Source organism: Sciurus vulgaris (genome assembly GCF_902686455.1).
Source record: "Sciurus vulgaris genome assembly, chromosome: 8".
NCBI lineage: Eukaryota > Metazoa > Chordata > Mammalia > Rodentia > Sciuridae > Sciurus > Sciurus vulgaris.
This window is the reverse complement of record NC_136468.1, coordinates 66,027,401-66,042,219: the sequence shown is the minus strand read 5'-3', so window position 1 is coordinate 66,042,219 and position 14,819 is coordinate 66,027,401. Positions and strand designations below refer to the sequence as shown.

General features: G+C 35.3%; 1 protein-coding gene across 3 annotated transcripts in view; it reads left to right on the top strand.

Moving 5' to 3' along the window:
* RELN (reelin) overlaps window positions 1-14,819 on the top strand; it is a 472,616-nt gene that overhangs the window by 284,921 nt on the left and 172,876 nt on the right. For all 3 annotated transcript variants that reach the window (XM_079149959.1, XM_079149958.1, XM_079149957.1), the window contains exon 11: window positions 7,651-7,796. In XM_079149959.1, the coding sequence (XP_079006085.1) occupies window positions 7,651-7,796 (146 nt within the window). The remainder of the gene's footprint in view (window positions 1-7,650; window positions 7,797-14,819) is intronic.

Below are 14,819 nucleotides of genomic sequence, written 5' to 3'. Positions count from 1 at the left end.
AAATGAGCCAGATCACCATGACAAGAGTGGCAATAACACAGAAACAACTAATTTTGATAAATTCTACAGAAAATAACCATTCAAACAAATCCCCAGATCCTCCCTGCCTAATACACCTTTTGTTTTTCTTTGTTTTTGATCTGAAGCTGATACAATCACCAATTGAATTAGCACAATATCCAATAAGTGAAATATATTGTATTCTGTACAAGCATTTAAAACAGTAACATTTCCATCATCTTTGTACTTTTAGCGAGGTAACTAGTATAGTAACTTGCATAATAATATTCATTAAAGTAAAATTTCTTAAAGAAATGAATAAAGATGGGGGGTAAAAAGAAAAGAAAGAAAATTAGTATTTGTGGATTTCCTAAGATTCATCAATTTTGGGGGTTGGTATGTTCCCTGCAGCCTCTCATCTAATCCTTACAATTATCCCCATTTCACAGATGAAAAAACAGAGGCTGCGTTGCCAAATGGCTTTGAGTTTTACTATAAAACACATCCCTTATGTTCCAAGCTCAGCAGCCTCCCACATTATGCCCAGCATCTTTGGCTTTAATTTGAGGAGGCAAGTCTGAAAACTCAGAGACTGTGAAAGTCAAGTTGATCCCCAAAGACAAGGTTAACAACTGCCCTATGGATTTTTATATTGTTATTCTTCTTCTCATTATTCCAATTCAAATCTGTCACTATTGCTATTTTAGAGTTGTCATAACTATTGCCAAGTAATTATACACTTGTCACAAAATATACCCTAAATTGAATCTTTATACATCTTAGTACAAAGCACCTCAAACAGAAATGCTTAATGAATCCAGAAAATAATGAGAAAAAAACACTCTTTCAGCTCCCTAAAATTCACTCACCATGGTTGAATCCATTGTATTGACTAGAGAAAATGCTCTTCAACTCTCCTGCACCTGGACTGTGTTCATAGCCAATTTTTCAGTTTTTTAACTGGCATTAAATTACCTAGAAATCAAGTGTGTGGAAAATGATCAAAATTCATTTGGTCTCACAAGAGAAACCATTCTCTTCCTATTTTCATTTTTTTAAAAAATTGTATAGCATGAAGTCTGGACCTTTAAAAAACAGTGAACCAGGATGTAGGCAATATGCATTTCTGTATACCAGCCATAGCATACAGAGGACTTAAGGAACAGGGACATGTAGGCTGTAAGTCAGTCAGCTTCCAACTCTTCAGCACACATCTCACTTTAATCCAGAATTTCCTATACCAATATATTTTATTTCCAGCCAGACAGTGGCTAATTTATGACTGCACTAACAATGCCATTTTAATTAATTTTATTCATCTTATTTCTCTTTCCTCTGTTCCTCATATCTCATCTGTTTGCATTGCCTAGATTTTAATTAAAAAACCTCTCCTCTCTAAGGAGCAATCTGAAGTGGCAAAAATAATCACTTAAAATATTACAGTCATTAAAAAATTGGCTGTGGTGGAAGCCATGCATTTTCAATTTTCCTACAAATGATGTTTTAGCTTCCTTTTAAAGTGCACTTTGTATCTGAATTGTCTGCCACCAGCCAGCTTGGCTATCAAAAATGGTCTTCCAGCTGGGTGGGCTGAGTGACAACTCCTTAATGGAGGAAATGGATGGCTCTCTGCTCATGTGGAGGGGAAGGCATACCAGGCAGATTTCATTCCATCTGCCACCAGCTCTCTGCAAGCTGGCTTTGCCCAAATGGCCAATACACTCATTCCGACAAAAAGTATATCGTCAAAAAATAAATTGTAAGGCTATAGATGCCTGAAAGAATCATCAGGGCCATTAGACCCCGGGGAGATAATATTAAGAGGTGCCTCAGTGTTCATCTTTGATGAAAACCTAATTAAACAATGGTGGAGGTGATTGTAAGTACTCTTGCAAATACAGAGGTGAAGTCATTAACATTTTCAGTCGAGTATAGGGAGCAACCTTAGAAAAATGCTATTCTGAATTGTGGCCAAGGACTTGTTATATTGAGGAATTTGCACTCATGTTTCCTGTTGATGCTTTTCTGAATGGCAAATTCTTGTCACTTAGTTACACTGTGTTCTGCTTTGTCAGGTAAAGGAAATCCCTTTAGCATAAAAGCAGAAAAGTATTTTTGATTGACAAAGAGAAACAGAGACTATACTGAGGAATTTTTAAAATTTGGAAATCTACTAGAGGAAATCTACTAGAGGAAATATTTGGAAATATACTTAGAGGTATAAAGTATGTCATTGATCAATTCTGAAATAATGATTAGTAAAAATAATTATAATTAATGCAATAATCAAAGTACATTAGGAAGGCTAGACATAGAAAAATTTAGAGCTGTGTGAAGAACTGCTACTTGCATTTTATCCAAAATAAATGCTCAGTTACCCAATATATATTCAATCTAAGTCATTAAAAAATTATAACTCAGGAAATCACGTGTAGTATAATCATTTGCTCAAGAATACCTGATGAATTTTCTTTCATGAAGCTCAAAATAAAAGTCCTGAATTCCAAAATATTTTTTTTTTATCGCATCAAGAGCCCATGTCGCTCACAAAATTTAGCTCATTTAATTGTTTGCTGAAGTTATTTGGATTTTGTTATAACATATAAATGATATGAGTTTGAGTAAATACTGAACAAAACCAGCTAGAAAATTGAGAGCACTTTCCTGAAATTCTGTTCATACTCTCAATACACATTGCTCTTTGATTTTTAAGATAGGAGTCTTAGTTACACAGTGCAAGTTCATCTGTAAGAAAAGTGACTACAGTCATATTATTGAGTCTTCCTGTTTTAGGGGAATATTTGGTAATCCACCAAACTTTGAATGGCTCTTAAAATTTTAATTGATGTTTTATCTATCCTGATAGCATATGAATGTTTGCAGTATTTTTATCATTTCTTATAGTAAGATGTATTCTTGTATATTTTACTAAAGATTTTAATTTGATCTGAAGAATTTTTATGACTATTTTGATTAGAGACAAAAATATATTTAAATATTCTTCTATTTCTGTCAGCTACTTCCTAGAAGATGGGATATAATAGCAATAACAGCGTATTTTTAACTACAGTTTCAGAAATAATGATTAGTTAATAGCACTTAGAAGTTTCCAAAAAACAGTTGCTCCTATATTTGCACTTCTGGTAACATCTCCAGAGAATAGATATTACTGATTTCATTTTTCAGCCAGAGAAACTGAGGCCTAGAGAAGTTAATTAACATGTAAAACTTTAGTCATTAAGCAGAGGAAATTTATTTGAACAAGCCTTCTGATTCTAGTCCCCAAATTCCTTGAGGATAGGTAGTAACTGAGTTTTCATTCTTTATCATCTTGATTGCTCTGGGTTTCCAATAATTTGTCATTTTCTGACCTTTATTTTCCTTGATTCATGAAAGTGCTCAATTATTTGAGTGAGATTCTAGGGGAATGTTCAAGCACCCCCTAACCAGGTGTGCCACAAATTCCCAGGCAGAGGCAGAGATGCAAAGAGGAAGCATGTGAAGGTCCAGGGACTCTGTCCTAATCTGAATGCATTCAGTCATCAGTTCTTAGTTTGGAGAGTATTTAGGAAACCAAAGTTGTTATGTTTAGATGTGCTGTCCCTCAAAAGCTCACATGTGAGACAATGCAAGAAGGGTTCAGAGGAGAAATAATTGGGTTGTGAGAGTCTTAACCCAATCAGTGAATTAATCCTCTGATAGGGACTAAGTGAATGGTAACTGAAGTGGCAGGGTGTGACTGGAGGAGGTGGGAATTGGGGAATGGCTTTGGGGTAGACAGTTGTATCTGGCAAGTGGAATCTTTCTTTGTTTCCTGATCTCATGTGAGCTGCTTCCCTCTGCTGCACTCTGCAGCCTTGATGTTCAGCCTCGCCTCAAGCTCCAAGGATTGGAGCCGGCCTTCTATGGACTAAGACCTCTGAACCATGAGCCCTCAGATGAACTCTTCCTCCTCCAGTTGTGCTGGTTGGGTCTTTTAGTCACAGCAGCAAAAAACCTGACTAAAACCCAAGTAATTTCAAGACATTGAGCTTCTGTCACCCATTCTAAAGTAGAGTTAACATGAAATTCTAACTTGCCTTGTAATTGATTTAGGGATCCTTAGAATGAGAACCCAACACTCCTCTGAGACCCTGTCAGGAATCCTAAGTATAGGGCCTGTCTATAACTAACTTCTTAGAAAGGGGGCTCAGTAGTTCTGTTGCTCCCAGTGGAACTCAGGAATTTGCCCATTTTACACAGGCTAGCCCCTTTTTTATGGGCTCAGTATTGTACTACTGGCTTATTTAGCTTTAAGGGAGCATCTTACTCTCACTGTAAACCTTGGTAACATTGGGTTCTCAGAATGGCAAAGGTGGAAATCATGTCTTGACCTCCCCCCAGCATGCAGTAGGGATGGAGGGCACAGCAAGGAATTCATAGTTGTATATTCTGTATATCTCCAGACTCCATTGCCTAGAAAATGATAGCACCATCTTGTGAAGAGATGGGAAGATGGAGCCATCTCCCACTGACAGCTGCTTGCTTTGGGTGTGTCACAGGCTTTTTTTGATAAGGTGTCACTGTATTAAGACTATGAAGAAGAGACTATTGCAAGAACTATGCTTCTCCCTCTCCACACCTAAAAGGGCACTGGGCTCATTTGGGAGGGAGGATAGAGCTAACTCATACTCCCCTTTAAGTTTTGGATGTTTTTAGGGCAAAGGCTAAAACAGACTGTTAACCAAGTACTAATCTGTTTATTTAAGTTTAGTTTTGGTATTTAGTATTGTTCATTTACTTAATTTGGTAAAGATCAGCTTTACAGAGATTTTAAAGCTATATAAAAATATGTTTTCTAAACCGATCAAAAATAAATAGATGAGCAAAAGGAAGACCAGTAGCGTACAGGAAGGATAATGAAGGGAGCAGGGGAAGCGAGTGATGTGAACTGAAATAGAATTTCACGCGCGTATGATTTTGTCCAGTGAACCCAACTACTACGTAAAACTATAGCTCTAATTTAAAAAAGCACATACCTTCCTATCCATCATAGAAACTTGTCAAAGAATTATCCTGCTAGTTTTTCAATGCTTCTAGTATGAAAATTGTACTCATTTAAAGCGGGTTTCATTTTTTTTCAGGTTTCCTTCTTCATATCTGTTGTAGTAAACATGACTTGTGCTTCATATGTTAGAACTAATGTGGTTATGCTGATAAAATGTATATTGGATAACTAATGGTCTGTTCTACTGCCAAATGTGAACACCAAAATAACTAGCAGAAAGATCCTTTAAACTATGCTTTCACTTTTCTTTTAGACCAATTCACTTCATGAAACTAGCTTAACAATATGCTACCCAGTTTTATGATTTATTTTACATTACTTTCTAACTCAAGGTTAAACTGGACATCAACTATGTTAATAATACAGATATTGGAAAAGTAGCAATAATAAGGTATAACAATTTAAAATATTAACAAAAAATTCTGAGGTAAATAAAAACAAAATTGAAATAATGAATTAAATGGGCATTTAGCCAAAAATGACCAAGTTTTCATATTAGGTGAATCCATCTTTTTTTACACAAATAAATCATTTAAATTATAATGTAGATTATTCTTGGGACTGGAAGTATAGCCCATGGTATAGCACTTGCCTAACATGTGCACGTCCCTTGGTTTGATCCCTGGCACTGCAAAAAATATTTAAATTAAGAATAATTCTCTTCTTACATATGGTGATATTTCATGTATGCCATTTCCTTGGATACAAGAACCTTTGTTTTTCCATTTAACATTGATTGTTCTTGTAGTATTCATAGTAAAAAAGAGGCTTTAGATTTGTCATCAGTTGACTCTATTTACTGTTCAATAAACTAAATTCTAGATTTGGGTCAATATGTTTGGGTAAAGGATTGCATATAATGAGTTCAGTTTAGCACGCATGAATAATCTGTATTCATTGCGTGTGAAGAAGATTCTCGAGCCCTCAATGCATGCCATATCCTACAGTATTACCTAAGATGATGACAGGGCCCAGAGGGGATGTTATGTCTTAGAGCTGTGCAGTGACTCCTTCAAAATCACATGTTCCCACTCACTTCTAGAAACTATTCATTCTTTCCATCAAGTAGCAAATCTGATTCCAACCCAATTAGTTTTACTACCTATAGGCAGTTTAATTATCATACAACTCTTTGTAATCTCTCCTCTGCTCTGAAACACCACTACCAACAGAACAGAGATTCCTGAGACCACCATTTAAGATCCTTTATAGTCAAACTCCAGTCTAATTCTCAAATCACACCTACTTCATCTTTGTAATTCATTCACATTTTTTATCCAACGTGAATTTCTGTCCCTCCCTCCTAAAACCAATTGACGCCACAAAGCCATCCACGAAGCCATCTTATCTAGCCTAGCCCTGGCCAGAGTGATTACTACCTTATCTCATTCATTGGCATGGTAATATGTGGCCACACCATTGGGCCCTGTCTTTGATATATCTCAAGTAGATTGGGGCTTTTGAAAGAGAAGATTATGTATTTTTATATCTATAAACTTCTTCTCCCTAGTACTTTACTTAATGCCTTTTACATAGTGAGTTCTCCATAAAAGAATAATTGATTTCCTGGAAAGGCATAACCATGTCATTCATTTATTCACTTCTTGAATTATTTAAATATTTTTGAATACCTTCCCTATAGCAGGCACTGTGCTAAGACCTGGAATGCAGCAAGGAAAGAAATAGATGCTATCCCTATCAGAATTCATAGTCAGTGACCTAATGAATGATTCTTGTCCAATTGTTTTTTTGCATTTCTATTTAATTTTGAGAGTATATAAAACTTAAAAGAATGTTTGATCTTATATATATTAGTATTTCCTTATATATGACTTATTACCAAAAATGTTTAATTTAAGCTTATAATTTTGAGAAGTAAATATTCAGTTTATTCAGTTCCAGAGTTTGATCATACCTCTGACTATTCACTTCAGGTTAAAAAATGTTTTAAAAAGTATCAAAAAAATTATTTTTCTTTATTTTCTGCAAATGTCATTTTGGAGAATAACGAAGTTTGTGAATTCCCAGTTCTTCACTAGGGATGTCATGCCTTTTTTAGGTCTGGTGAGAAACTTTTACTCAAAACCTGGCTGAGAATATATGATCATATCTGGAATTGCTTTGACCTTTTCCATATTCCCTGTTTTGATTAGCTGGCTATTCTACTCATATCCCATTTACAGACAAATGGTGAAAGACTTGAATGGCAAGTCAGAAATATATGGAATATTGAAAAGGTCAGTGCGATTTAGCCCATAACCACAGAATTTTAAATACATGACAAGTCATTATCAGACTTAATTCTCACAACAAGGGCTGTGGTAAAGATGGGAAATTATTCCAATTAAAATATTCTTGTTTCATACTGAAGGCTGAGATGGCAAAGCTCAAATGCCCTCTTGACTCCTTTTTTGTGATAACTTAATAAGTTAGAAAGAAATTGTAATTGAATTAAACAAGGCAAAAAAGGAGGTAACAAGCTCTTTTGAATTGAGAGTCCATTGTAAAGGGAATAATATAATGACTTTTCTAAAAACTCTAATTACACATGAGTAAGACAGATACAGCTACAAAGCCACCCCATGCTCTCTTTTTATCTACAGCATAGCTGTCAGTCAGATGGGAACTCCATTTATTTCCATGGAAATGAAGGCAGCGAGTTCAATTTTGCCACCACCCGTGATGTAGATCTTTCTACAGAGGATATTCAAGAGCAATGGTCAGAAGAATTTGAGAGCCAACCTACAGGGTAAGTAATTGTTATCTCCCATGCTGTGTACAACATTTACATTTATTCCACTGGACATATTATAAATGCATATTGTTAAATAGCAAAAGCATACTTAAATCAGCACTGATAATTCTTATCATAGACTAACCAAAAGGAGTTACACCTATCCTAAAGATTCTTTACTAAGTAATCAAATACTCCTATCCATATTAAAAATGTGTGATTACAAATACCTTTTAACTTCACTTGAATCACTACATCTCTTCTTAGTTTAGTCAGCTTTCACTGAGAGAAAGTTTTCAGTGTTTGCAGAATACAAAATCTTTTCACTACCATCATATTGAGATTTTCAGTTGTCTTCCTTGGGTCTGAGATTTATGGATGCTATCACATGATTTTCATTGGAAAGTGGTTTTGATCCATAAAAATAGTTGAGGGGGTAAAACTCATCTGATTCCCCAGTATTACCAGCCCCGTCTCACAGGAGCAGGTAAAAACACAAATTTAGGCACAAATTTAAGTTATAGCTCATGACTGAGCACTTGCCTGGCATGCATGAAGCACTAGGTTTGATCCTCAGCACCACATAAAAATAAATAAATAAAATAAAGATATTGTGTCCATCTATAACTAAAACACACACACACACACACACACACACACACACACACACACACAATTTAATCTCCAAGAATACCATTCTGATACACACATAAATCCCCTCCCCATCTCTCTTCTTCTTTCCCCACCCCCTCTCTATCCAGTAAAACTTAATGTCTTAAATGTCACCCCCTCATCTCCTTCCTCCATTCCCTCTCTCCCTTCTTTCCTTCATTTCCTGCTGGGGATGGAACCCAAGGCCTATGCTCAGCATCTGATCTACCACTGAGCAATACCCTCAGCCCACTATATTGATAAAACTTCCTTTGCCTATGGCCTTCCCCTGTCCCCTCCTATTTAGTCTATTGTATTATCAAAGCCTGTTCTTTAATAAGAACAAAAGAAACACTTCAGTAGAAATACAAATAACCTGTCCATCTCTCTTTTAATCATATTTATGGAAACTTGGTACAAAACATGGAAATCTCTTCATGAATTAAGCTTTGAAATGTACTGACAATATTAAAAGATACCAAACACATTTTAGAAAACTAATATAGTAATCCAGAAACAAAGCTGACCAAAAAGTTCCAATGACAGATCAGACATTCCAGTTTTGCACTAAGAAATGATATAAGAGAATTTTTGGCTACAGCCAAATCCATTATTTCCCAAAACAAAGAACTGGAACTATGTATCCCTGAAATGAAAAAGCCAGAGTCAGTAAGGACACAGAGAAACAGTAGAGGAAAGTCCATCCACTCAGTGAGTCAAGTGGTCCTAGTTATACTCACTGGACATCTCTCAGGACTGAAGATTTACCAGGGTTTGGGTCACAGTAAAGAAGTTGGTACTCTCAGGCTGTGGCATCATCAGATTCCTATTCTGATCATGATAATAAGGTACAAAAAAAAAAAAAACCTGTGCCCATCTAATGCCTTATAGTTAATTCAGCAGAACTCTAAAAGCAGTTTGATTATTCTAGCAACCACACCTTAGGTTTATCTGTGGCCTTTCTCCTAGGATATCAGGCCACACCACCAGATTTATTTCACTGGTTCTCATCTGGCCCGTTATGAGGTTAGCATTGTTATGAAGGTAGAACAAGATAAGAGCAACCAGGATTGTCTGTGTTTGGGGTGATGATAAAAATGCTAATTTAATCCAAAATTTTTGTGTGGAGGAGTGAAGTTCCACTCCCACCTCCTGTCAAGTGTTGCTTTGTTGGTCTCTGAAAAGACACTGAGATTATAATTTTTAATCATAGCTTCAAGGGAAAAAATCCTTTCACAAAATTAAATTAACATGAAGCATTTTTACGTAGGGTAAGTTCCTGCAAAGAAAAAAACAGATTCAGAGTTTGGTAGTGAAATACTTAGCGTGTCTGATTCTCTCAAAGGTTTATTAATATTTGTCTCATTCTTTCCTTCAACCACCAGCATCCACAAAAGCAACACATAAACTCACCTACTTAAATAGAAAGCACAAATGATAAATCCTCGAGTGACCCACTGAATTGATTTAATTCTGCACTTTAATTTTTCAAAATTTTCTGAAGTAAAATTATATGTATTTAACTTGTATCTTATATGTATTTAACTATGTCTTTCTTCCATAACAATATAGACAGACAAAGAGAGATACCCTAATATTTTCCAGAATATTTCACACGAATGGGTAGGAAGAAAAGAAAGCCAGTAAGGCATTATGGCTTTTATTGGAAACCACTTTCCCAATCACATGTTTTTCTATTACTTAAATCAAAGTATTTGATCTCAATTCACAAGGATGTAAGAGCTTTTTGGTCTTTCCCTCAACTGTCCCAAGTCCAGTGTCAATAGGTCTATATGTTTAAAGCAGGATTTTAAAGGTGTTTTGTTTTGTTTTTGTCCTAAAGAAAGTACATCTGTTACTTCCACACAGGAGAAACTTTAACAAATACACTGATGATTTATGTTAGTGTTTCTAAACTTTGACTTAACCCTACAAACACATCATTTAATTAGCAACTACCACATCTCACCTAGCTGAGGCTGTTTTTAGGTGGGAAGTAGCTTTGTAGAACATCACATTACTATAATGTGGAATTTGCATACTTGCCTTGCATCCCAAATGCAAATGTCATGTGTTTTTAATCTTCAAATATCTTTAAAAAGAAAACTAGGGCAGGGGATGTAGCTTAGCGGTAGAGCACTTGCCTAACATGCACAAGGACCTGGGTTCAATCCCTGCTACCACCGATTTAAAAAAAAAAAAAAAAAACGACTTTATTGTTCTACCAGAATACTAACGCTGAAGAGTAATCCCACAAAAATAATAAATATTAAAATATTTAATCAAGACAGCGTAGTTCCAGTCTTCCCACTCTACACCAAATCACTGAAAATTATAGGAAAATGAGCAAATGTATCTGAAATGATATTATAAAACAAGAAAGTGTCCCCTAGTTGGGCCAGGAATTATCAATGAGTGAAGAAAGAGAAAGAGAATCTGGAATCTGGGGGAGAAGGGAAGGAGGAAACTATGTTCTGAGATCCTTGTTGAATTAGACACTGGTAAGTGACATCCTTGCTTTGCTCCAGGTCAGGGATGCTAGCCACAGGCCTCTAGTTAGTACTGTAGGGACTGCTATGTAGGCGAGCCCCTCACTGCACCTACTTCCAAGAAGAGGCTTCTGCCTCCAGAAACAGACGAGGAATATGGACACTTAAATGGAGAAACTGAAAAATACACCCCATGGCAGTCCTCACCCAATCACCAGTTATTCTTACATCAAAGTTAAGAGACAAAGGCAGGTAACAAATTTAATCAAATGATCTAGCATTGCCAAATATAAGAAAAATCAATTTCATTTTTGAAAAAACATCCAATAAAGAACCAAGAATTGAGTAGATGGGAGTAATAGAATAAAAAATATAGGCTGTGTAAGAAGTATAATTAATATCCTCAGAAGAATAAGAGACTAATTTCACATTTGTGAAATTAGAACAAATTTTATGAGGATAAAACAAGTAGATATGGGAGAAATGAAAAAATCATGGTGTTTGAAAAAAATTACTCTATTTCACCCCTGAATATAAGTATAGGCATAACTAGAGAACAAATTAGTGAGCTAGAAATTTGAACCTTGAGATCATATGTCATTGGATATAAGAAAAAGTGATGTTAAGTGCAAACTTTGGGCCTCATGCATGCTGCACAAGTGCTTAAAGTTCCCCGTATTACGAAAAAGGAGAAAAAGAAAGAAAACACATAGATACTGTGAGTGAAACAGTTTGGGAAAATGAATGGAAAAAAAAATATCCAGTCTTAAACTCTGAGAGAAACTTTAGATCACTGATAAAAGAGAAAATCCTAAAAGCTTCAGATAAAATTCATTGTACTTTCCTTGAAAGCATTAAGCATATTTTTAAAAGAAAGTTGTTTTCTACCCTAAGATTCCATCTCACCCCAATTAGAATGGCGATTATCAAGAACACAAGCAACAATAGGTGTTGGCGAGGATGTGGGAAAAAGGTACACTCATACATTGCTGGTGGGGCTGCAAATTAGTGCAGCCACTCTGGAAAGCAGTATGGAGATTCCTCAGAAAGCTTGGAATGGAACCACCATTTGACCCAGCTATCCCACTCCTTGGCCTATACCCAAAGGACTTAAAATCAGCATACTACAGAGATACAGCCACATCAATGTTCATAGCTGCTCAATTCACAATAGCCAGACTGTGGAACCAACCTAGGTGTCCCTCAATTGATGAATGGATAAAGAAACTGTGGTATATATATACAATGGAATATTACTCAACTATGAAGAATAATAAAATTATGGCATTTGCAGGCAAATGGATGAAATTGGAGAATATCATGCTAAGTGAGATAAGCCAATCTCAAAAATCCAAAAGGCAAATGATCTTGCTGATAAGCGGATGATGACATAATGAGGGGTAGGAGGGGGTCAAGAATGGAGGAAGGAGGGACTGTATAGAGGGAAAAGAGGGGTGGGAGGGGTGGGGGGGAAATAACAGAATGGATCAAACATCATTACCCTATGTAAATTTATGATTACACAAATGGTATGCTTTGACTCCATGTACAAATAGAGAAGCAACATGTATCCCATTTGTTTACAATTTAAAAAAAGCAAAAAAAAAAAAAAAAAAAAAGAACAGAACTATCACCACTGAGAAGTCCAAAAAAAAAGAAAGTTGTTTTCTTAAAATTCTGGGAGAAGATTATTTAGAGTATACAATTCATTCTCTTATCAAATATCATCAGGTGTCAGGAAAATAAAAATCTTTTCAGACATACAGACATACAGAATTTGGAAAGTTTAACACCTCTGAACCTTCTCTGAATGTCTATGTGTTTCTTGAAATGAATCCAAGAGAATATGGGAGGTTCAGGGAAGAATAGTGAACAAGTAAAAAAGTAAAACCTATAGTTTGGTCAAAATACATACTTATTTTTTAAAAACATTTAATGAAAATTTGGAATTAAAATAAGTATGACCTCAACATAAGAGCACAGAGGGTGATTGACAAGAAGAGATGCAGAATAAGAAATTAAAATGCTGCCAAGCTTCTTAACTTGGTTGGAATATGAGGATCTAGATCCTGCTTAATTCTTCCTATTCATAGCAAAGCAGGAGTACAGATAGAAATATATGTGTTGACAATTTAGATACACCAGATATAGACTAGATAACTTCTTTTTTTTTCTTTTTTTTATTTATTTTAATTAAAAATCATAAATTTACATGGGGCAATGTTGTTTGATTCATTCTGTTATTTTTTTCCCTTCCCCTCCCACCCATCCCACCCCTCTTTCCCCTCTGTACAGTCCTTCCTTCCTCCATTCTTACCACCCTCCTTATCCCTAACCCTAACCCTAACGCTAACCCCTCCTACCCCCCCTTATATGTCCTCATCCGCTTATCAGCGAGATCATTTGTCCTTTAGTTTTTTGAGATTGGCTTATCTCACTTAGCATGATATCCTCCAATTTCATCCATTTGCCTGCAAATGCCATAATTTTATCATTCTTCATGGCGGAGATAACTTCTTTTTTAAAACATGTTTTGTTTTAGTTGTAGGTGGACACAATACCTTTATTTTTATGTGGTGCTGAGGATCAAACTCAGGGCCTCACATGTGCTAGGCAAATGCCCTACCACTGAGCCACAACCCCAGCCCTAGGCTAGATAACTGCTAATGCATTCAATTAACATGGGAGAATGAAAAAAGTAAACAATAAAAAGCAGGGTAAGTAGAAAACAGACAGAATACAGCTTATCAGGAGCCTATATGAGCAAATCAGTAATGCAGAAAATCTGAGCAAGTTATATTCACTTACTAAATGAGAGTATCACATATTTTTTAAAAAAATTATCTACATTATTGCCTTTTATGAGAGACACAAACTAAAATAACACAATAAGTTTAAAGTTAAAGAGGAGCTAATATTCCAGGCAAAGGTAACAAAAGAAGCAATGAGGCATAAAATAGAATTCAGGTTTAAACATTAAAAGGGCTAAAAAGCAATATTTCATGCATCATGTAGCATACTTTACATAATATGTGGCACATCGCAAGCAATCAAACAAGTTAAAAATTAGTTGTTGTCTCAACCATAATTATTATCAGTAACATGATATTGCCAAAATGGAGCTTCCAGGAAAATTATACTCATATTAATTAGTAAGATATAAAAAAACCACCAAGTCAAATAATTCAATGGAACTTAAATCACTCTCTAAATAAGCAAGTAAAATACATCATGGGGGAAATAACATTAGTTGAAGTGATGATTCGATATGTTTAAAAACCATGTGAGGTGTTCAAATAGATCAGGGTAAACTTGTTATAAGCTGTTAAAAAACAGACATCACTTCTTCCTTGTTCTAGTTTTCTTTTGACCTTCATTCCAATATCACTTTTTTAAAAGAAAATTGTCCTTGCATTTTTAGAGTAAGAGGAATAATTTTTCAGATGACAAAAAATAAGCTGTATATGCTGATGTTAGTCTGGAACTTCTTCATAGAAATTTTAAAACAGTGCAAAAGACCCACAGGTAGATACAGTACAAACAGATTTTCTTTCAGTTAGGTATCTCCTTGATTAATTGTTTCAGCAATAACACTTTGCATATTCTACTGCAATGTCATTCACGATTATTACTGTTCATTCTGGTATGGAAAAAAGAAACAATTTACAATTCATTTGAATTACTATTTTGAATTATTTTAAGACGAAAATAGCACTACATTTTACCAAAGGAGAAAAGTAAACTAACATTTATTGAGATTCTGTCATGTCCCAGCCAATAGATTATTTACTTAAACAACCTCCAATCTAGGTTGTATTATTTTCTTACTAATGAGCAACCTGTGTGCTTTCTAACCATTCTGAAAACCAACATTCTTTATTAGTGTTATTCCAAACAG